This window comes from Heterodontus francisci, chromosome 3 (genome assembly GCF_036365525.1).
Source record: "Heterodontus francisci isolate sHetFra1 chromosome 3, sHetFra1.hap1, whole genome shotgun sequence".
Taxonomy (NCBI): Eukaryota; Metazoa; Chordata; class Chondrichthyes; order Heterodontiformes; family Heterodontidae; genus Heterodontus; species Heterodontus francisci.
The window spans coordinates 104,173,973-104,195,671 of NC_090373.1; the positions used below are offsets into that span (position 1 = coordinate 104,173,973).

General features: G+C 48.6%; 1 protein-coding gene across 7 annotated transcripts in view; it reads right to left on the bottom strand.

The window, feature by feature from the left end:
• The window catches only part of LOC137359169 (nuclear receptor coactivator 7-like), a 141,126-nt gene that overhangs the window by 56,439 nt on the left and 62,988 nt on the right, over nt 1-21,699 (bottom strand). For 5 of the 7 annotated variants that reach the window (XM_068025257.1, XM_068025251.1, XM_068025261.1 and 2 more), the window contains one exon: nt 10,635-10,909. The exons of the other annotated variants lie outside the window; for them this stretch is intronic. In XM_068025257.1, the coding sequence (XP_067881358.1) occupies nt 10,635-10,909 (275 nt within the window). The remainder of the gene's footprint in view (nt 1-10,634; nt 10,910-21,699) is intronic. 7 annotated transcript variants of the gene reach the window in all.

Consider the following 21,699-nt stretch of genomic DNA (forward strand, 5'->3'; position numbering starts at 1 on the left):
AATCATTCCTCACACGAACTTTCTTTTCAGGGATACCCATCCCTCTTGTCTATGCAATTCCTCACAACTCCATCTGTCCATCTACCACTGACACGCACCCTCACCTTAATGCAATGGCATGTCCCTCCCTCAGTCACCTTCAATGAATGCTCTCCATCCATCCAGCATGTGCCATTACTCTCACTCATTGGTCTCCTCATTCCATCTTTGCCAAAGAGGGCACAGAACACATGGAAGGGGCAGAGAACTGAAGGTGGCCCTCCAGCCATCTCTCAAATGACAGCTGCAGAGCAGCCAGTGCTGGACATCAGTGGAGGCTCAGCATGCTTGGCTGTCAGAGATGGGGCCTCCCAGCTATTAGGTGACAGAATTAAATATGAAACAGCCACATGGCATACAACACTCACTCAAGTCGACTTGATGTCAGCAGCGAGTGAACTCTGATCACATGCATAAAGATCTCTTAAAAGTTCTAATTCAAATCGTTAATTTCCCACAAGCCTTCAAGCGTCCCACAGGTGGTGGTCCAGGAGGACAGTGACAGCTCCTCAGAGTAGCTCACTCATTTTGAACGTGCACCGTCACAGGATTCAGGCAGATCCAGTGGAACCAGTAAGGTTTTCATCTGATGATTCTTATCACAATTGAGCAAGAGCAGAAGGTGGAGACAGGAACAGCAGTGTAGAGCTCGCACAGAGGCTGCAGGATACTCCAAGTTGGATGCAAATGTTATATCTTGGGGGCTGTCAATGAACAGGATACTTCTGGAGCAGCAGCAAAGAGCATGTAATGTATTGGCAGATGTTCCAGCCACGCTGTGCACGCTTGCAGAGAAATTGGAGAAATATATCTCAAGTGTAATGTCGCAGGCCTTTGTGATGATGTCTTCATCCACGAAAAGAGAGACCTGCATACTACATTAAATTAAAGGCTGGCTACCCGACCCGAACCCGATAGGATCCGATGACATGTGTCGAGTTCAGGTCAGACACACTCTACCACAACCTCAGGTACGTAGCTCCAATGTTAATTTAATTTTTGGACTAGAACGGTGGTTTTATTATAGTTATTTTAAGCTTGTGCAGATCAGCAACAAAGTGAAAAACGGAAGGTAGGTTAACTGATGGTCGGGTCGGGCCGGGCGCGGGAGAAAATGGAAGGACTCGGACCAGGTCAGGCTTGGGGTCAGATGCGGTTCTGTCGGACTAGGATCGGGTTTCATTTGCAGACCCGAGCAGGCCTTTACATCAAATGGGGCAATCAAACAGGCGCATGCGAGGCTTCACTAATGGCTTGCATACTATGAATGCCATCATAATTAGGATGAATGATATCCTAGCCGGGGCTGTTCATCACCCCACTGATCTGCACAAAGTGTTTTCCAGCTCATTACAAGCAGGGACGTGAAGGTAAGCCATGAGAAGGATAGTGGCGGAAGCAGACACGGAGGTACAGTCGAAAGAGTGCCAAAGGAAAGACATCACATCCAGCAGCGCAAATGGTTAGTCATAAGAGACATAGAGCCTTTTGGCCCATCAAATCTATGCCAGCTCTTCACAGAGATATCCAGTCAGTCCCACTGCCCAGCTTGATCCCCGAAGCCCTGCAAGTCTATTTCTCTAAAGTTGCCACCCAGCTTTTTCTTGAAGTAATTAATTGTCTCCGCTTGCACCACCCTTGCGAGCAGCGCGTTCCAAGTCATTATCATCTGCTGCGAAAAAAGTGCTTCCTCATATTCCCCCTACATCTTTTGCCCAAAACTTTCAATCTGTGTCCCCTAGTCCTTTCACCATTTGTTAATGGGTACAGGAGCCCTGTTCTTGGTTCCCCTACCATTCACCCTTTTGGAATGTTCCTAGCCTGTACCTGAAGCATCTCTTCCTTAAAGATAATGGTTTCATTCTACCCTGGCTAGATCCCTTCTCATCGCATTGAAATTAGGCCACTTCCAATCTGGACATTCTACCTTATTTTGTTCCTTGCTTTTCTGCATGACCAGTCTAAACCTTATGATACGATGATTGCTCTTACCCAAGTGCTCACCCACAGACACTTGGTCCACCTCATTTCCCAGCAATGCCTCTTTTCTACTTGAGCTGAGAACATGTTAATCAAGGAATTCCTCCACATCCTTTGCCTTTACTCTAAAATTATCCCAATCAACAGTTGGATAATTAAAGTCCCCCAATATCACCACTCTATAATTCTTGCACATCTCCCTGATTTCCTTGCAGATTTGCTCCCCTATCTCTCTCTCTCGGTCACTATTTGGAGGCCTATAGAATATCTCTAGTAGCGTGATCATACCCTTTTTGCTCCTCAGCTCTAGCCAAATGGTTTCTGTCCTCGCCCCTTCAAGGATATCCTTCCTTTCCAGGACTGCAATGTCTTCCCTATTCAGGACTGCTCCCCACTTCCCTGTTTTCCTTATCTATCTCTTCTGAACACTTTATGTTCTCGTATATTATGCGCCCAGTCCTCGCCATTTTTAAGTCACATTTCCGTTATTGCCACTGTATCATATTCCCATACTACTACTTGTGCTTGTAGCTCACCAACCTTATACAGCATTGTAATCCTGTCTTTGCACTGCTCGTAGTCCTTCTCAGTCCACTCCCATCTAATATGGAACTACTCACTTCTCCAGTACAATAGGAACTATTCCCTTCTCTACTTCTCATCCATAACTCTCTTCTCCGTCAGTACCTCAAATGCTGCCTTGTGTCCCGAAGGCTAAATCTGCCCATGGGAAGTCTTTGCCAGGACCTTTATGGCTTCCAAAACCTAGAGAATGTTGGCCAAGAGCATCTCAGCAGTCAGAACAGGGATCTGAGCAGCCCGCCTCTACCTCTGTTGAAGCCACAGGGGCTGCACCATGTAGAACATAGAACAGTACAGCACAGTACAGGCCCTTCGGCCCACGATGTTGTGCCGAACCTTTAACCTACTCTAAGATCAAACTAACTACCTACCCTTCATTCTACTATCATCCATGTACCTATCCAAGAGTCGCTTAAATGCCCCTAATGTATCTGCTTCTACTACCACTTCTGGCAGCGCATTCCACGCACCCACCACTCTCTGTGTAAAGAACCTACCTCTGACATCTCCTGCAAGTGAAAGAATAAAGGTTTGTAGTTGCACAAGGGTATACACGTGGGTGTGTTTAACAAAATGTTAGATTGGCAAGTTTCTGTTTAAGTTACACTTAAATGTCATTGTTTTTCACCACTTTCGTGTCTTGCTGGCTAGCAAGCGGTCTTTTCAAGTATGATGAATGGTAAGACATGAACTGACGCTGAGCAATGGGGGACTGCGAAAGGAATGCCTAGTTGTTTGCAGGGCTGTGCTGAGTTGAGGGAATGCAGTGGTGGGGTGGGAGGGGGTGAAGAAAGAATGGCTTGTAGCCTTGTGCATATAGTTGTCAAATGGGTGGACTGGTGTAATCTAAGTGAACCTCGCAATAATGAGGACATCCTGGGAAGCAATGTGCGACACTGGTGGTTTAGTTGCTGCATCACGTTCTGCCTCCTTCTCCTCAGAAACTTCTGAAGAGGTTCTGTGCTCTGCAGTTTGTTCCTCCTGCAAGTCCAAACCTCATTGCTGTGCAGTGTTGTGCAGAGCACAGCACACCATGACCATTCTAGACAGCCCGCCTGGTGCGTACTGAAGAGCACCTCCAGATCTGTCTAGGCACTTGAAGCACATTTTCAGCAGGCCGATGGCTAGCTCAATGACACATCTGGTTGTCATACGGTTCTAATTGTATCACTCCTGGGCCTCAATGGTTGGATTCCAATGGGTATCATTATGGCCACATGGAAAGGGGTGTGGGTGGTTACCACTGTTCAACTCCCAACTGACTGCAGCAAGTGTTTTTGTTACTAGGGTTTTAACCCCTTTTGTTTTATTTTTCAAATCAACAGACAGCGACAGGTTTTCTTGTAGATTTAAAACAGGAGATTAACTATTTATTGAGCAATATTTCTTCCCCACCTTGGTCAGAACTGCATTTGTACATACATTCACTCACACTCACGAGATAGAGACATAGAGGAAAAGGGGTAGGTGGTTTGAAGCGAGGTAGATTTTCTGGGTTCATAGTAACCTGTTGAATGTTCTCGGGTGTCAATTTCTCCTCTAAAGCTGCAGGTCTGCATTTTGTAGATTTCTCTAGGGACGGGAGATCACTTTCAGTTCTCTGCTGCACAAATTTTTTATTTTTATTTCCAAAATATACTTTATTCTTAAAAATCTGTAAAAATTACATTGCCAAACAGTTTCCAAACAGCACCAAAAAATACAAACATTGCAAGGGAGATCAGTTTCCTTCAATACTATCATGAGTTTCTTCCCAACCCTTCCGTTTCACAATTGTCATGTCAATTACAGTTTTACATTTACAGCAATTGAGAATATTAACGATACAGTTCGAGGGGTTTCTCATGGATCCAGCCCCTCAGTCCAGCTTGGTGGGGGAACCTTACACTGTGGTCTTTCCCCATTGAGCCTTTGCTGCGGCTACCCCAAGCTTTAGTGCGTCCCTCAGCACGTAGTCCTGGACCTTGGAATGTGCCAGTCTGCAACATTCGGTGGTGGACAATTCTTTGCGCTGGAAAACCAGCAAGTTTCGGGCAGACCAAAGGGCGTCTTTCACCGAATTGATAGTCCTCCAGCAGCAGTTGATGTTTGTCTCGGTGTGCGTCCCTGGGAACAGCCCGTAGAGCACAGACTCCTGTGTTACAGAGCTGCTTGGGATGAACCTCGACAAAAACCACTGCATCTCTTTCCACACCTGCTTTGCAAAGACACATTCCAGGAGGAGGTGGGCGACCGTCTCTTCCCCACCACAGCCAACGCGGGGGCACTGTGCGGAGGGGGCGAGACTTCGGGTTTGCATGAAGGATCTGACGGGGAGGGCCCTTCTCACCACCAGCCAAGCTACGTCTTGGTGCTTGTTTGAAAGTTCTGGTGATGAGGCATTCCGCCAAATGACTTTGACGGTCTGCTCGGGGAACCATCCGACAGGATCTACCGTCTCCTTTTCCCGTAGGGCCTTGAGGACATTCCGTGCAGACCACTGCCTGATGGACCGGTGGTCAAAGGTGTTTTCCCGCAGAAACTGCTCCACGAAGGATAGGTGGTACGGCACGGCCCAACTGCATGGAGCGTTCCGCGGCAACGTGCCCAGGCCCATCCTTCGCAACACCGGGGACAGAAAGAACCTCAGCACGTAGTGACACTTGGAGTTTGCGTACTGGAGATCTACACACAGCTTGATGCAGCCGCACACGAAGGTGGTCATCAGGATGAGGGCCACGTTGGGTACATTTTTCCCGCCCTTGTCCAGAGATTTAAACATCGTGTCCCTCCGGACCCGGTCCATTTTAGATCCCCAGACGAAGCGGAAAATGGCTCGGGTGACTGCCACGGCGCAGGAGTGGGGTATGGGCCAGACCTGCGCCACGTAGAGCAACAACGTGAGCGCCTCGCACCTGATGACCAGGTTCTTACCCACAATGGAGAGAGATCGCTGCCCCCACATGCCCAACTTTTGTCGTACCTTGGCTACTCGCTCCTCCCATGTTTTGGTGCACGCCCCGGCCCTTCCGAACAAATTGAAGTTGGATTTCTCCCAGCTCTCAGCTGGACAGGCTTTCGTGATGTTTGTCCTGGATCTCTCTCTCTCTCTCTAGAGAGCTACTTTTAAGGTCAAAATGGTCTCACATCTTGCCTCTGTTGGGAGAGATAGATCTCCCTCCCTGCGGTGAGCCACAATGGCCCAGGATGTGGCTACTTCACACCTTCTTTGTTTCCTTTCTTTGCTGCTCCTGCTAAATCTGATGCAAGTCATCTTGGTCCTCATCTGAGGTCCAAAGTAACACAGCAGAAGCAGCAACCATGCTAGTTTGATAGATCAAAGCTCCACAGTGCAGATCAGACGTCCAAACCTCCAGAGTTGTCAGTTATTTCTGAACACAAGTACTGTGAACAAAGCCACTCATACAAACAAGCAAGAAAGCAGCTGTGAGGTTTCAGTACTTACTAGCACATTTCCCTGTCATGTCTTCAGCCCCCTCAATTGCCAATATGTGCTCGCCTTGCTTTCACTGCTGAGTTCCAGGAAGCCCAGAAAGCCATGGACCCACAGTTACAATTGAAAAAGCGATGTTAATATTGCTGTAATTGACCGATTAACATATTGAAATTCACAACATGCCTTTCCAGGGGGTTGCTCAAACGTACTGGAGTTAAATGCAGAAGTCAGATGGTTGAAGCCAGCTTCCCGATGCACTGTTAATTTCCGTGGTTTTAAACACCACACCACACACCCCCCCCGCCCCCCACCACCCACTCCCAAATCCTCAATTCCTGTATGTTAAAATTCAGCCCACTGTTTTCATAGATTAGTTTTGAATTTAGCCCCCTCCTCAAGATCAAGTCGTGTTTTCTGTTTCTACTGTTCTGAACAAAAGGAAACAACTCGTCATGGTCTACCTTTTCAAGTCCCTATAGAATCCTAGGAACAGCAAACAAATTGGTCGTGAATCCTTAAAAAATGATGCATTATAACATCCAGATTGTTTTCTTTCACCACTGACTTCAATTCCATTCCCTGTAGGTGTACGCAGATTTAGCATTAGGTCCACCCACGTGCATATTGCTACACTTTTCTAAAGTAAGCCCCACTTCCCCAACAAATGCGAGATCTGCTTGCAGTAGTTTAGCACACTACACAATATAACTTGCACATAGCTTTGTATCATCCGCTAATTTGATTATTTCCCCAACATGGGCGGCACAGTGGCGCAGTGGTTAGCACTACAGCCTCACAGCTCCAGCGACCCAGGTTCAATTCTGGGTACTGCCTGTGCGGAGTTTGCAAGTTCTTCCTGTGACCGTGTGGGTTTCTGCCGGGTGCTCCGGTTTCCTCCCACAGCCAAAAACTTGCAGGTTGATAGGTAAGTTGGCCTGTGGTAGGAGAATTGAGGGAATGTGGTAGGGAATATGGGATTGAATGTCGGATTAGTATAAATGGGTGGTTGTTGGTCAGCACAGACTCGGTGGGCCGAAGGGCCTGTTTCAGTGCTGTATCACTATGACTCACATCTGCATCCAAGTCATTAATAAAGATAGTAAAGAACAACGATCCTAACACTGAGACCTGTGGAATACCACTGGTAACTGGTCTCCCAAGTGGATCCAAATCCATTAACAAACTTTCTTCCTAAAGGCAGTCAACCAATCCTTAATCCACCACAGTGGATTACTTCTAATTCCACAAGATTCTATTGTTACACCTTATCAAAGGCTTTCTTAAAATCAAGTTAACAATGTCTATCAAGTTGCCTTCATCGAATAACTTAACAACTCGTTCAAAAAATTTGATGAAATGTGTAAGACACCTCCTTTTCCGGAAACCACATCGTGTGTCCCTGATGATGCCTTACTTATCCAAGTGATCATATCGTGCATCTCCTTAAGGATTGATAAGTCTCCTGGCCCTGATGGAATGCATCCCAGGGTACTAAAAGAGATGGCGGGAGAAATAGCAGGAGCACTGGCGGTAATTTTCCAAAATTCACTGGACTCTGGGGTAGTCCCAGCAGATTGGAAAACAGCAGATGTGACGCCACTGTTTAAAAAGGGAGGTAGACAAAAGATGGGGAATTATAGACCGGTTAGCTTAACCTCTGTAGTGGGGAAGATGCTTGAGTCTATTACCAAGGAAGAAATAGCAGGGCATCTCGATAGAAATTGTCCCGTTGGGCAGACGCAGCATGGGTTCATGAAGGGCAGGTCATGCTTGACAAATCTTTTGGAATTCTATGATGACATTACGAGCAAGGTGGACAATGGGGACCCAGTGGATGTGGTGTACCTGGATTTCCAAAAGGCCTTCGACAAGGTGCCGCACAAGAGGCTGCTGCATAAGATAAGGATGCATGGCGTTAGGGGTAAAGTATTAGCATGGATAGAGGATTGGTTGACTAACAGGAAGCAGAGAGTGGGGATAAATGAGTACTATTCTGATTGGCAATCAGTCACTAGTGGTGTGCGTCAGGGACACCCTGTTGGGACAGTGGCGCAGTGGTTGGGACCGCAATTATTTACAATTTATATAGATGATTTGGAGTTGGGGACCACGTGTAGGTTGTCAAAGTTTGCAGATGACACTAAGATGAGTGGCAGAGCAAAGCGTGCAGATGACTGTGAAACTTTGCAGAGGAATATAGATACATTGAGTGAGTGGGCAAAGGTCTGGCAGATGGAATACAATATTGATAAATGTGAAGTCATTCATTTCGGTAGGAGTAACAGTAAAAAGGATTATTACTTGAATGGTAAAAAGTTGCAGCATGCTGCTATGCAGAGGGACCTGGGTGTCCTTGTGCATGAATCGCAGAAGGTTGGTCTGCAGGTACAGCAAGTAATTAGGAAGGCAAATAGAATTTTGTCCTTCATTGCTAAAGGGATTGAGTTTAAAAGCAGAGAGGTTATGTTGCAGCTGTATAAGGTACTGGTGAGGCCGCACCTGGAGTACTGTGTGCAGTTTTGGTCTCCTTACTTGAGAAAGGATATACTGCACTGGAGAGGGTGCAGAGGAGGTTCACTAGGTTGATTCTGGAGTTGAAGGGGTTGGCTTATGAGGAGAGACTGAGTAGATTGGGATTATATTCATTGGAATTCAGAAGAATGAGGGGGGATCTTATAGAAACATATAAAATTATGAAGGGAATAGATAAGATACAAGTAGAGAGGATGTTTCCACTGGCAGGTGAAGCTAGGACAAGAGGGCATAGCCTCAAGATTAGAGGGAGCAGATTTAGGACTGAATTAAGAAGGAACTTCTTCACCCAGAGGGTTGTTAATCTATGGAATTCCTTGCCCAGTGAAGTAGTTGACGCTTCTTCAGTAAACGTTTTTAAAGCTAAGGTAGATATCTTTTTGAACAATAAAGGAATTAAGGGATACGGTGAGAGCGCGGGTAAGTGGATCTGAGTCCACGAAAAGATCAGCCATGATCTTATTGAATGGCGGAGCAGGCTTGAGGGGCCGGACGGCCTACTCCTGCTCCTAGTTCTTATGATCTTATGATACTTTCGAGCATCTTGCATGTTCCCGAAGTAAAACTAATCAGCCTATAATTACCCAGTTCTGCCTTATCCCACTGCCGCATTAAGTAAACCTCCCTCCAGACTTGTCCCCACCCAAGCTGTGAACACCTCTCTGCAGTTTTTCCCCTCCTCATCTCTCCATGCCCTCTCCGAGCTCACCTCATCCATGAGATCTACCTCTTGGCCCCTTGATCCAATTCCCAGTAAACTCCTTATTATCCAACTTTCCTTCCTGGTTCCCATTTTAACTGATATTGCAAATCATTATTGACAGCCAACAACTAATTGTATTTATATAGCACCTTTAGTGACACCAAGTCACATCAGGAGACATTAGGGCAGATTGGTCAAAGATGTAGGTTTTAAGGAGCACCTGAAAAGGAGGAAAGAGAGGAAGAGAAGGAAAGAGGTGATGATGTTTAGGAATTCCAGAGCTTAAGGCCGTGGCAGTTTAAGACACAGCCATCAATGGTGGAGTGATTAAAATTGAGGGCGCACAAGAGGCCAGAATTGGAGGTACGCAGCTATCCAAGGGCTGTAGGATTGGAGGAGATCACAGACATTGGGAGGGGCGAGGCCATGAAGGGATTTGAAAACATGGAGGAGAATTTTAATAGCGGTATTGCTTAACCAGCAAGCACAGGATTGATGGGTGAATGGTACTTTGAGAGATAGGACACAGACTGCAGAGTTCGATGACCTCAGGTTTATGAAGAGTAGGAATGGAAGGTCAGCCAGGAGTACATTGGAATAGTCAAGTCTAGAGGTAAAATAGGTATAGATGAGGGTTTCAGCAGTAGATGAGTTGAGACCTGGAGGGTGGGGGGGTTATTTGGGGGGGGGTGGGAGGTGAAATTGGGCAATGTTACACACTCAACTTTACTTCTCCACAACTGCAAGATACAATCTTGGATGAACCTCAATTTCCTTCCTCCGATACCTCAGTGTGCCTGTCACTGAAACCTTGAAGACATGAAAAGAACACCTGAACAGCGAAGATGGTGAAACAACTCTCCTTTATCCCACCTTCCTGGCAACTGACTCACCAAAACAAAATGACCAGAGTAGGCTTGAATCATTGAAATCATTTATATGTTAAGTAATAAAATTATAATTGAAGGAGTATAAGGGGTGTATATACACCTCAGCAATTATACCATCACATCAGATAGTGTTTTCATAGTATCAGATATATTTTGACTGGCTCGTGGAATGTCTTATAAATGGTTTGTGTTGTAAACAACTTGCATTTCTAATTCTATCAGTTGATCATTTAAAAATTTGAATTGATAAGATTTCAATTAGGGGTTACAGGCATATTAAAAACATCACACAACTATTGAGGGATAAAGCATAAATCTATTTGCAAACCTTTGTAACACTGCAAACAAAGCTTGCAAAAATGATGACTTTGCAATACTACCATAAATACTTTTCCATCATGCAACTTCAATTTACATAAATGAAAAGGTTCTGACTGTCAAATGTGAGCCAAGATACTCTGCAGTTACTTACCAGACAAGTAAAACCTCTTGAGCTCTGCACGTCGGATTTCTTTCCTTTGAGCAGTTATTCTTTTATTGCTTTCTATATTGTCCCCTATTTTCAAGGATATTTTTGAATTATCCATAATCCTTTCATGGTCAACCAAATGTAGTGAAGATACATTCACATTTTCTTTAGAATCATCTTGACCAGCTTGTACTTCTATTTTGGGCAACGGTTTTTCAGCTTTGAAACCTGAAGATTCCTCTTCCTTCTGCTTCAGTTGCTTTGTTTTCCTCTTCAGCCTTAAAATAAAAGACTTTTATGAAGTTTTGTCAGAAAGTTATGTAGAACTTGGTTAAACAGAAATTATATCAAATACAAAAGGTAAAATTTTGCTTATTCATTGTATGTCAAGGCCAAACTTATTTCAATTAAGAAATTGGCATTATCTGGGAATAGCCCTTAATACACTTGCCTAACAAAAACCTATCAATCTCAATTTTGAAATTTTCAACTTGCCGAGCCACAACAGCTTTTCAGGTTCTAGATTTCCACTACCCTTTGTGTGAAGTAGTACTTCCTAACATCACCCCAAACAGCCTAGCTCTAATTGTAAGGTTATGCCCCCTTATTCTGAACTCACTACATCAGAGGAAATAGTTTCTCTCTGACTACCCAATCAAATCCTTTACCAACCTTAAATACATCAATTATATCAGCCCTTAATCTTCTATACTTGAAGGAACACAAGCCTGGTCTATGCAACCCATCCTCAGATTTTAACCCTTTTAGCCACAGTATCATTCTGGTAAACCTGTGCTATGCCCCTCTAGGGTCAATATATCCTTCCTGAGGTACACAGTGCCCAAACGTGAACACAATACTTCAGACTTCATAAATCGACATACGGAGTACAAAAGCAGGGAAGGTATGTGGAAGCTCTGGTTAGGCCACAACTAGAGTATTGCTACCAGTTCTGGTCACTACATTTTAGGAATGATGTATGGGTCCTGAAGAGGTTGCAGAGGAGATTTACCAGAATGGTTCCAGGGTTAAGGAATTTTAGTTACAAGGTTAGGTTGGAGAAGCTGGGGTTATTCTCATCGGAACAAAGGAGACTGAGGGAAGATTTGATAGGGGTGTACAAGATTACGACAGGTTTAGATAAGCTAGAGAAAGGAAAGCTGTTCCCATTAGCTAGTCGTACACAGATTTAAGGTTTTGGGCAAGAGATGTAGGGGGTGATGTGAGAAAGAAACATTTTCTGCAGCGAGTGGTAATGACCTGCAGCTCACTGCCTACATGGGTGCTGGAAGCAGAGGCGATCAATGATTTCAAAATGAAACTGGATGGGCACTTAAGAGAAATACATTTGCAGGACTACAGGGATAGAACGAGGGAACGGGCCTTACTGGATTGCTCTACAGAGAGTCAGAATGAACTCCGTCTGTACCATAATGAGTCTATGAGATATGGTCTAACCAGAGCTTTATGCAACTGAAGCATAACTTGTACCCATTTGTATTCCAGCCCTCTTGAAGTCCAATATTTTAGAAAATGTTTACATTTTTTTTGCAACTATCCACTAGTTTTTAGTGATTTATGTGCACGGACCCCTAGATCTTTCTGCTCCTCCACATTTCCTAGCTGTTCATCATTTAAAAAATACACTGATCTATCTTTCTTAGATCCAAAGAGAATGGCAATGCACTACCCTACTTTAAACTGAATCAAAATAGTTTATTATCTTATCTATCAATGTCTCTTAGCAACTTTCTGCCCCCCATCTATACTACTTGCTGTGTCACCAAACTTGGTGTCATCAGTAAACTATACAGCTCTCTATTCTTTCATCCAAGACATTAATAAATATAGTGAAAGGCTGAGGCCCCAGTACAGATTCCAGGAGACATCACTAGTAAAGTCCTGCCAAATGGAGTACATAACCACTATCCTGTTCCCTTTCTTCTACTTGATAACCAGGACATCAGGAGAACTCCACTGCTTTTCTTTAAATAGTGCCACAGGTGCTTATACGTCAACTTAATTATACTAATAGAGTGCAATTTAATGTCTTATTTGAAAGACAGCATGTCCAACAATGTCGGACTCCCGCAGTAGTACAGCAAAACGCCAACCTAGACTTTGTGCTCAACTTCTCAAATGGGAGTTTGAACCCTCAATCTTCTGACTCAGATGAGACTGCTGCCAAACTAACATTTGCAGCATTATTCTCCACAATAGTAACCTTAAGCTAAGCTATCACAATGGCCTACACGTCTCAAATTCTTGCTTGACAAGATATTCAGCTAACTGACATTTCTGCAAACAATCTCTGCATAATTTTATAGTCCTGTGTGAATTTAAACTCAAGAACTACGGCTGATTCTAGCCCAGAATAAACTGCATGTTCAGCTCCTCCACTAGTTACTGACTCCTGTCCCAGTCACAATAGGCCAGTTAAATCTAAACAATTGAGTTCAAAGTTAACACCTTCAGCTGTGAAGGTCAAAGTCACCTCAACGACTCATGCTGTCACTGGGTATTAATTCCCGTCTTATGAAAATACTCAGTGCAGTTTACTTTCTCAAACCTTACCTGAGGCATTCAAAAAGTCATTACTCATGATACATTCCAGAGATTGCAACCATGCTAAAAAAAAAGTGACTACTTTTCAACAATGCACAATACCCATCAAGCCTCCAGTAAGCAACACAAGTCATAGTAACATTAATAGAGGTCACCTATTCACAATAGATTAAGACATGTACTCCATTTTATGCATGGACACAGAGAAATCTAGAATGCTTTAGCTTCAAACTGGAGATTTTGGCCTCGACATGCATCAAAAAAACTAGAGCTATGTATGCTATTACTGACATTTCAGTGCCTCTTCCTCTATAGCAGAGACAAAAACCATTCAAATGCCGCTTCACACTGCCCTGTAAAGCATTCTGAGATGTCGCTATACGTGTAATGTGAGCTACAGCAAATATTATCATTGGCTGTGACAAATGGGAGAGTTAGTCTACTACAGGACAAGTTTCAATGAGTTGAATCTAATACTTGCTACTGCACAAACTGACTATAGTTAACAGTCAGTTTTCCAGAAATGACTTAAAATTGTCATGTCACCTGTAGGCCCAACTCTGGCAATTTCATTTCACTCTTGCCTTCAGCAGAGCTCAAGCTATAAGTGAAGTGAGTGATATTAATGAGAAGCACTTGCCTCCAAACAGTTCCCCAGAGGAAACAACAGGTAGCATAGGTGCCTTTCAACAGGGCATATGGTTTACATAAACCTCCTCCTCCTAGCAGTGCTCCGCTCCTCCAGTCAGGATCTACTTCAGGTATCTACACCAATGTAGGTTCAAACCAGAAGACAGGAATATCTCTTCTCCTCCCCCATCCCCTCTTCCGCCCGCCTGCCCCCCCTCCCCCCACAAACAAGAGCAGCAAATCCAGCATCATTCCCACCAGGCTCCAAAATGAAGTTGCTACCTCTTGTTTGTAGATCTCTCTCCCCCTCTTTCCTTTGTCTCAGATAGAGAAAAAACAGAAGAATAAGAAAAGGGAGAGATGGAAGGGAGAAAGAAACAAGAATTGCTAGTTAGTATTCTCAGGATTGAGGTCATCAAGGATAAAGAACATGACTCCAGGACAGTTGAAAGGCCTCGACCCTTTGAAAAACATGGGACACTGTTTACAAATAGGACAATCAACAGGGTAGCAGCTGATCTGTGTTTTCTTACATTGAAAACAGACCACACACTTTCATGAAGGCATTTAGTGTAGTTTGAAAAAAGGTACTTTCCTCACAAAGGAAACGTTCAGGGATACGTTATGACAGAAGGTCAGAAGTGAGGGAAGGTGCCATGTGACAAAGCTACAATCCAAAGTAGCATGTTTTGGATTGCATAATTTTATACCTGCCCTCTGAAGAGGTGTAGAGCTCAAGAGATAGTAATGGCATCAGTTCTGGCTCCCATTTCAGTCAGTAGTTTTTGGGTGGCCAGGTTACTGGAAATTCACTCAGCAGAGAGAAGCAGCCATTCTTTTTCCTGCCCAACAATCCTGTTGTCTGGTGGAAATTGCAAGATGTAAGAGCTTAAGAAATGCAAACTATATTGGAAATTGACATGGATATTTAATTATGATTCTCTTTTTCAAAAATGACAATTATTAATTTTCCATTCAGCAACTGCGATATATGGACCTGGCCTACTGTTCCAAAAGGATTCATAACCATGTTGTACACCCTCTGCAACCAACAGCAGAACTGACCTGTTCCCACATCTACATGTTCCATTATCAACTAACAGGAAGTGTATGATAAACCAGTCAAAATACTGCTTTAATTTCTCACGACGCAATGTCTCAGCAGTTTAGTGTCATGGAATACGGGTTTGAAACCCTAGCACACCTGGCATCATATACTGCTGGTGAACAGTTAACCACAATTTAGATCAAACACTGCTGTTGTTGGTCCCTCTTCGGTTTAATTGCATGGTGATCCAAATGTTGGCTGATCCCCAGATATTTTAATTGCACAGCAGCCCAAATGTCGGCTTAATCCTGGATAATTTAAATTGCCCCAAATTACATTGTGGGTTATCACTTCTGGACATGTATGACATTTCAGCATATGCTCAGAAAAGGTGAGCCACTATGTATTATGGGACAAGTTCAGCAAGTGCTAGAAAACTGTTCATCTGGCCCCACAAACGATGCAAACAGGGATTGGCAGGAAGATAAATATTAAAAGTGGTATTTGTTGCGTGATTGACAACCCAAATTGGACAGCAGACACGGCAGCCAAGAAAAGGATAACTAGAGTCTCTTAAAATGTATTAATTCTGGACGGCCCTTGAGAAATCTCAACATGTTTCATGCAAGTACAAGATAACTTCACCTTATTAAAAAATATATTTTTAACAATTAAAGCGGGCTTTCTGGTTTTACATTCACTTGCACTTAAGGTGGATCAAAATTGTATTCAAAACATTCATATTTGAACTTTCAACATTGATGGATAAAGAGAATTCTATATTAATAGAATTAGCTGCAATTAAAGCCCAAGAATGTTAAGTAAATGAAGAAAAAAAGGGAGAGTACTTCATTGCCAAATGAAAATTAGTTAAAAATACAGGTTGATCCCATATATTTGTAAATATATCTGTACATTTGTTGGCTTTGTGCTGCAATCTTATTTAAAAGTTTCATGGTGACTGCGGCAGCTTAAATTGGTGAAAGTGTTGGGTTGTTTTGTGTTGTCTTAATAACAAGAATCCAAAAGAGGGTTTGCTATATCAAATTTATTTTGGATTTGCAGAAACCTATGTCGTAAAATTCCTAATGAGGCTGTTTCTTTAAAAATTCAAAAGTTTCTCAATTTTAAAACATTGGATCAAAATGGTCTGTTCATTCCAAAACAAGACTAAACAACTGTTTGTGGCCCATGGCAAATAGGCAAGCTTTCAGATATTACAGATACAGTCAGCACCACTTACACCTTTCCTGCTTATCCCAGAAGCTGCCTATTTATTTATTTATTTTTATTTAGAGATACAGCACTGAAACAGGCCCTTCGGCCCACCAAGTCTGTGCCGACCATCAACCACCCATTTATACTAATCCTACATTCCTACCACATCCCCACCTGTCCCTATATTCCCCTACCACCTACCTATACTAGGGGCAATTTTATAATGGCCAATTTACCTATCAACCTGCAAGTCTTTTGGTGGTGGGAAGAAACCGGAGTACCCGGCGAAAACCCACGCAGACACAGGGAGAACTTGAGCAATATTGAGCAAGTGCTGCAAATCCATTTGATATTGTCATAAGCATCAATTATAAAGGCACCGCTTAAACTTTATTAAGTGTGCTACCTATTTTAGGCAGTTTAAGCAGCTGTTACCCCTTGTAAAAGGGCAATTATCTGCCATTAAGTCCTTCAGGCAGCCTCACGGCCCCAAAAGCCAAGAGAATTCTTGCAATTGCTGTTTACAAACATTTGCCTGCTACAGTGGGGAGGAGGGGGGAATGGAGGGCGGGGGAGAGGCAGAGAGGGCGGGGGAGAGGCAGAGAGGGCGGGGGAGAGGCAGAGAGGGCGGGGGAGAGGCAGAGAGGGCGGGGGAGAGGCAGAGAGGGCGGGGGAGAGGCAGAGAGGGCGGGGGAGAGGCAGAGAGGGCGGGGGAGAGGCAGAGAGGGCGGGGGAGAGGCAGAGAGGGCGAGGGAGAGGCAGAGAGGGCGAGGGAGAGGCAGAGAGGGCGAGGGAGAGGCAGAGAGGGCGAGGGAGAGGCAGAGAGCGCGAGGGAGAGGCAGAGAGCGCGAGGGAGAGGCAGAGAGCGCGAGGGAGAGGCAGAGAGCGCGAGGGAGAGGCAGAGAGCGCGAGGGAGAGGCAGACAGCGCGAGGGAGAGGCAGACAGCGCGAGGGAGAGGCAGACAGCGCGAGGGAGAGGCAGACAGCTCGAGGGAGAGGCAGACAGCGCGAGGGAGAGGCAGACAGCGCGAGGGAGAGGCAGACAGCGCGAGGGAGAGCCAGAGAGCGAGAGCGAGAGCCAGAGCCAGAGCCAGTGCGAGAGCCAGAGCGAGCGCGCGAGCGAGAGCCAGAGCGAGCGCGCGAGCGAGAGCCAGAGCGAGCGCGCGAGCGAGAGCCAGACAGCGAGCGCGCGAGCGAGAGCCAGACAGCGCGCGAGCGAGAGCCAGACAGCGAGCGCGCGAGCGAGAGCCAGACAGCGCGCGAGCGAGAGCCAGACAGCGATGCGCGCGAGCGAGAGCCAGACAGCGCGCGAGCGAGAGCCAGACAGCGCGCGAGCGAGAGCCAGACAGCGCGCGAGCGAGAGCCAGACAGCGCGCGAGCGAGAGCCAGACAGCGCGCGAGCGAGAGCCAGACAGCGCGCGAGCGAGAGCCAGACAGCGCGCGAGCGAGAGCCAGACAGCGCGCGAGCGAGAGCCAGAGAGAGAGAGAGCGCGAACGACAGCCAGAGAGAGAGAGAGCGCGAACGACAGCCAGAGAGAGAGAGAGAGCGCGAACGACAGCCAGAGAGCGCGAGCAAGAGCCAGAGAGCGCAAGCGAGAGCCAGAGAGAGAGAGAGAGCGCGAGCGAGAGCCAGAGAGAGAGAGAGAGCGCGAGCGAGAGCCAGAGAGAGAGAGAGAGCGCGAGCGAGAGCCAGAGAGAGAGAGAGAGCGCGAGCGAGAGCCAGAGAGAGAGAGAGAGCGCGAGCGAGAGCCAGAGAGAGAGAGAGAGCGCGAGCGAGAGCCAGAGAGAGAGAGCGCGAGCGAGAGCCAGAGAGAGCGAGCGAGAGCCAGAGCGCGAGCGAGAGCCAGAGAGAGCCAGAGAGCGCGAGCGAGAGCGCGAGCGAGAGCCAGAGAGCGCGAGCGAGAGCCAGAGAGCGCGAGCGAGAGCCAGAGAGCGCGAGCGAGAGCCAGAGAGCGCGAGCGAGAGCCAGAGAGCGCGAGCGAGAGCCAGACAGCGAGAGCGTGAGACAGCGAGAGCGTGAGACAGCGAGAGCGTGAGACAGCGAGAGCGTGAGACAGCGAGAGCGTGAGACAGCGAGAGCGTGAGACAGCGAGAGCGTGAGAGCCGGACAGCGCAGGAGCGAGAGCCGGACAGCGCAGGAGCGAGAGCCGGACAGCGCAGGAGCGAGAGCCGGACAGCGCAGGAGCGAGAGCCGGACAGCGCAGGAGCGAGAGCCGGACAGCGCAGGAGCGAGAGCCGGACAGCGCAGGAGCGAGAGCCGGACAGCGCAGGAGCGACAGCGCGTGAGCGCGAGAGCCAGACAGCGCGTGAGCGCGAGAGCCAGACAGCGCGTGAGCGCGAGAGCCAGACAGCGCGTGAGCGCGAGAGCCAGACAGCGCGTGAGCGCGAGAGCCAGACAGCGCGTGAGCGCGAGAGCCAGACAGCGCGTGAGCGCGAGAGCCAGACAGCGCGTGAGCGCGAGAGCCAGACAGCGCGTGAGCGCGAGAACCAGACAGCGCGTGAGCGCGAGAAGCCGAGACCAGACAGCGCGTGAGCGCGAGAACCAGACAGCGCGTGAGCGCGAGAGCCAGACAGCGCGAGAGCGCGAGAGCCAGACAGCGCGAGAGCGCAAGCGAGAGCCAGAGAGAGAGAGCGCAAACAAGAGCCAGAGAGAGCCAGACAGCGCGAGAGCCAGACAGCGCGAGAGCCAGACAGCGCGAGAGCCAGACAGCGCGAGAGCCAGACAGCGCGAGCGAGAGCCAGAGAGAGGAGAGAGCACGCCAGAGAGCACGAGAGCACGCCAGAGAGCGCGAGAGAGCGCAAGCGAGAGCCAGAGAGAGAGAGAGCGCCAGCGAGAGACAGCGAGAGCCAGAGAGAGACAGCGAGAGCCAGAGAGAGACAGCGAGAGCCAGAGAGAGACAGCGAGAGCCAGAGAGAGACAGCGAGAGCCAGAGAGAGCCAGAGAGAGCCAGAGAGAGCCAGAGAGAGCCAGAGAGAGACAGCGAGAGACAGCGAGAGACAGCGAGAGACAGCGAGAGACAGCGAGAGCCAGAGAGAGACAGCGAGAGCCAGCGAGAGACAGCGAGAGCCAGAGGGAGACAGCGAGAGACAGCGAGAGCCAGAGAGAGACAGCAAGAGACAGCGAGAGACAGAGAGACAGAGACAGCGAGAGCGCGCCAGAGAGCGCGAGAGCACGCCAGAGAGAGAGCGCCAGAGAGAGAGAGCGCAAGCGAGAGCCAGCGAGAGAGAGAGAGCGCAAGCGATGGCCAGAGAGAGCCAGAGAGAGACAGCGAGAGCCAGAGAGAGACAGCGAGAGCCAGAGAGAGACAGCGAGAGCCAGAGAGAGACAGCGAGAGCCAGAGAGAGACAGCGAGAGCCAGAGAGAGACAGCGAGAGCCAGAGAGAGCCAGAGAGAGACAGCGAGAGCCAGAGAGAGACAGCGAGAGCCAGAGAGAGACAGCGAGAGCCAGAGAGAGACAGCGAGAGCCAGAGAGAGACAGCGAGAGCCAGAGAGAGACAGCGAGAGCCAGAGAGAGACAGCGAGAGCCAGAGAGAGACAGCGAGAGCCAGAGAGAGACAGCGAGAGCCAGAGAGAGACAGCGAGAGCCAGAGAGAGACAGCGAGAGCCAGAGAGAGACAGCGAGAGCCAGAGAGAGACAGCGAGAGCCAGAGAGAGACAGCGAGAGCCAGCGAGAGCCAGAGAGAGCCAGAGAGAGCCAGAGAGAGCCAGAGAGAGACAGCGAGAGACAGCGAGAGACAGCGAGAGACAGCGAGAGCCAGAGAGAGACAGCGAGAGACAGCGAGAGACAGCGAGAGACAGCGAGAGACAGCGAGAGACAGCGAGAGCCAGAGAGAGACAGCGAGAGCCAGAGAGAGACAGCGAGAGCCAGCGAGAGACAGCGAGAGCCAGAGAGAGCCAGAGAGAGCCAGAGAGAGCCAGAGAGAGCCAGAGAGAGCCAGAGAGAGCCAGAGAGAGCCAGCGAGAGACAGCGAGAGCCAGAGAGAGACAGCGAGAGACAGCGAGAGACAGCGAGAGACAGCGAGAGACAGCGAGAGACAGCGAGAGACAGCGAGAGACAGCGAGAGACAGCGAGAGACAGCGAGAGACAGCGAGAGACAGCGAGAGTGAGAGCCAGCGAGAGACAGAGAGACAGAGAGAGACAGAGAGAGACAGAGAGAGACAGAGAGAGACAGAGAGAGACAGAGAGAGACAGAGAGAGGGCTCGAGCATGAGCCAGAGAAAGACAGCGAGGGACAGCGAGAGCCAGAGAGAGAGAGCGAGAGCCAGAGAAAGAGAGCGAGAGCCAGAGAAAGAGAGCGAGAGCCAGAGAAAGAGAGCGAGAGCGAGAGCCAGAGAGCGAGAGCCAGAGAGCGAGAGCCAGAGAGCGAGAGCCAGAGAGCGAGAGCCAGAGAGCGAGAGCCAGAGAGCGAGAGCCAGAGAGCGAGAGCCAGAGAGCGAGAGCCAGAGAGCGAGAGCCAGAGAGCGAGAGCCAGAGAGCGAGAGCCAGAGAGCGAGAGCCAGAGAGCGAGAGCCAGAGAGCGAGAGCCAGAGAGCGAGAGCCAGAGAGAGACAGCGAGATCCAGAGAGAGCCAGAGAGAGACAGCGAGATCCAGAGAGAGCCAGAGAGCGCGAGGGACAGCGAGGGACAGCGAGGGACAGAGAGGGACAGCGAGGGACAGAGAGGGACAGCGAGGGACAGCGAGGGACAGCGAGGGACAGCGAGGGACAGAGAGGGACAGAGAGGGACAGAGAGGGACAGAGAGGGACAGAGAGGGACAGAGAGGGACAGAGAGGGACAGAGAGGGACAGAGAGGGACAGAGAGGGACAGAGAGGGACAGAGAGGGACAGAGAGGGGGCTCGAGCATGAGCCAGAGAAAGACAGCGAGGGACAGCGAGAGCCAGAGAGAGCCAGAGAGAGCCAGAGAGAGGGCACGGGCATGAGCCAGAGAGCGCGAGAGAGAGCCGGAGAGAGAGTGAGCGCGAGCCGGAGAGAGAGTGAGCGCGAGCCAGAGAGAGAGTGAGCGCGAGCCGGAGAGAGAGTGAGCGCGAGCCGGAGAGAGAGTGAGCGCGAGCCGGAGAGAGAGTGAGCGCGAGCCGGAGAGAGAGTGAGCGCGAGCCGGAGAGAGACAGCGAGAGCCGGAGAGAGACAGCGAGAGCGCGAGAGCGAGAGCCAGAGAGAGAGCCAGAGAGAGAGCCAGAGAGAGAGCCAGAGAGAGAGCGAGAGAGCGCGAGAGAGCACGAGAGAGCACGAGAGAGCACGAGAGAGCACGAGAGCGCACGAGAGCGCGAGAGAGCACGAGAGAGCACGAGAGCGCACGAGAGCGCACGAGAGCGCACGAGAGCATGAGAGAGAGCGCGCGCGAGAGAGCGAGAGAGAGAGAGCGCGCGAGAGAGAGAGAGAGCGCGCGAGAGAGAGAGAGAGAGCGCGCGAGAGAGAGAGAGAGAGAGAGAGAGCGCGCGCGAGAGAGAGAGAGAGAGAGAGAGAGCGCGCGAGAGAGAGAGAGAGAGAGAGAGAGCGCGCGAGAGAGAGAGAGAGCGCGCGAGAGAGAGAGAGAGAGCGCGCGAGAGAGAGAGAGAGAGAGCGCGCGCGAGAGAGAGAGAGAGAGAGAGAGAGCGCGCGAGAGAA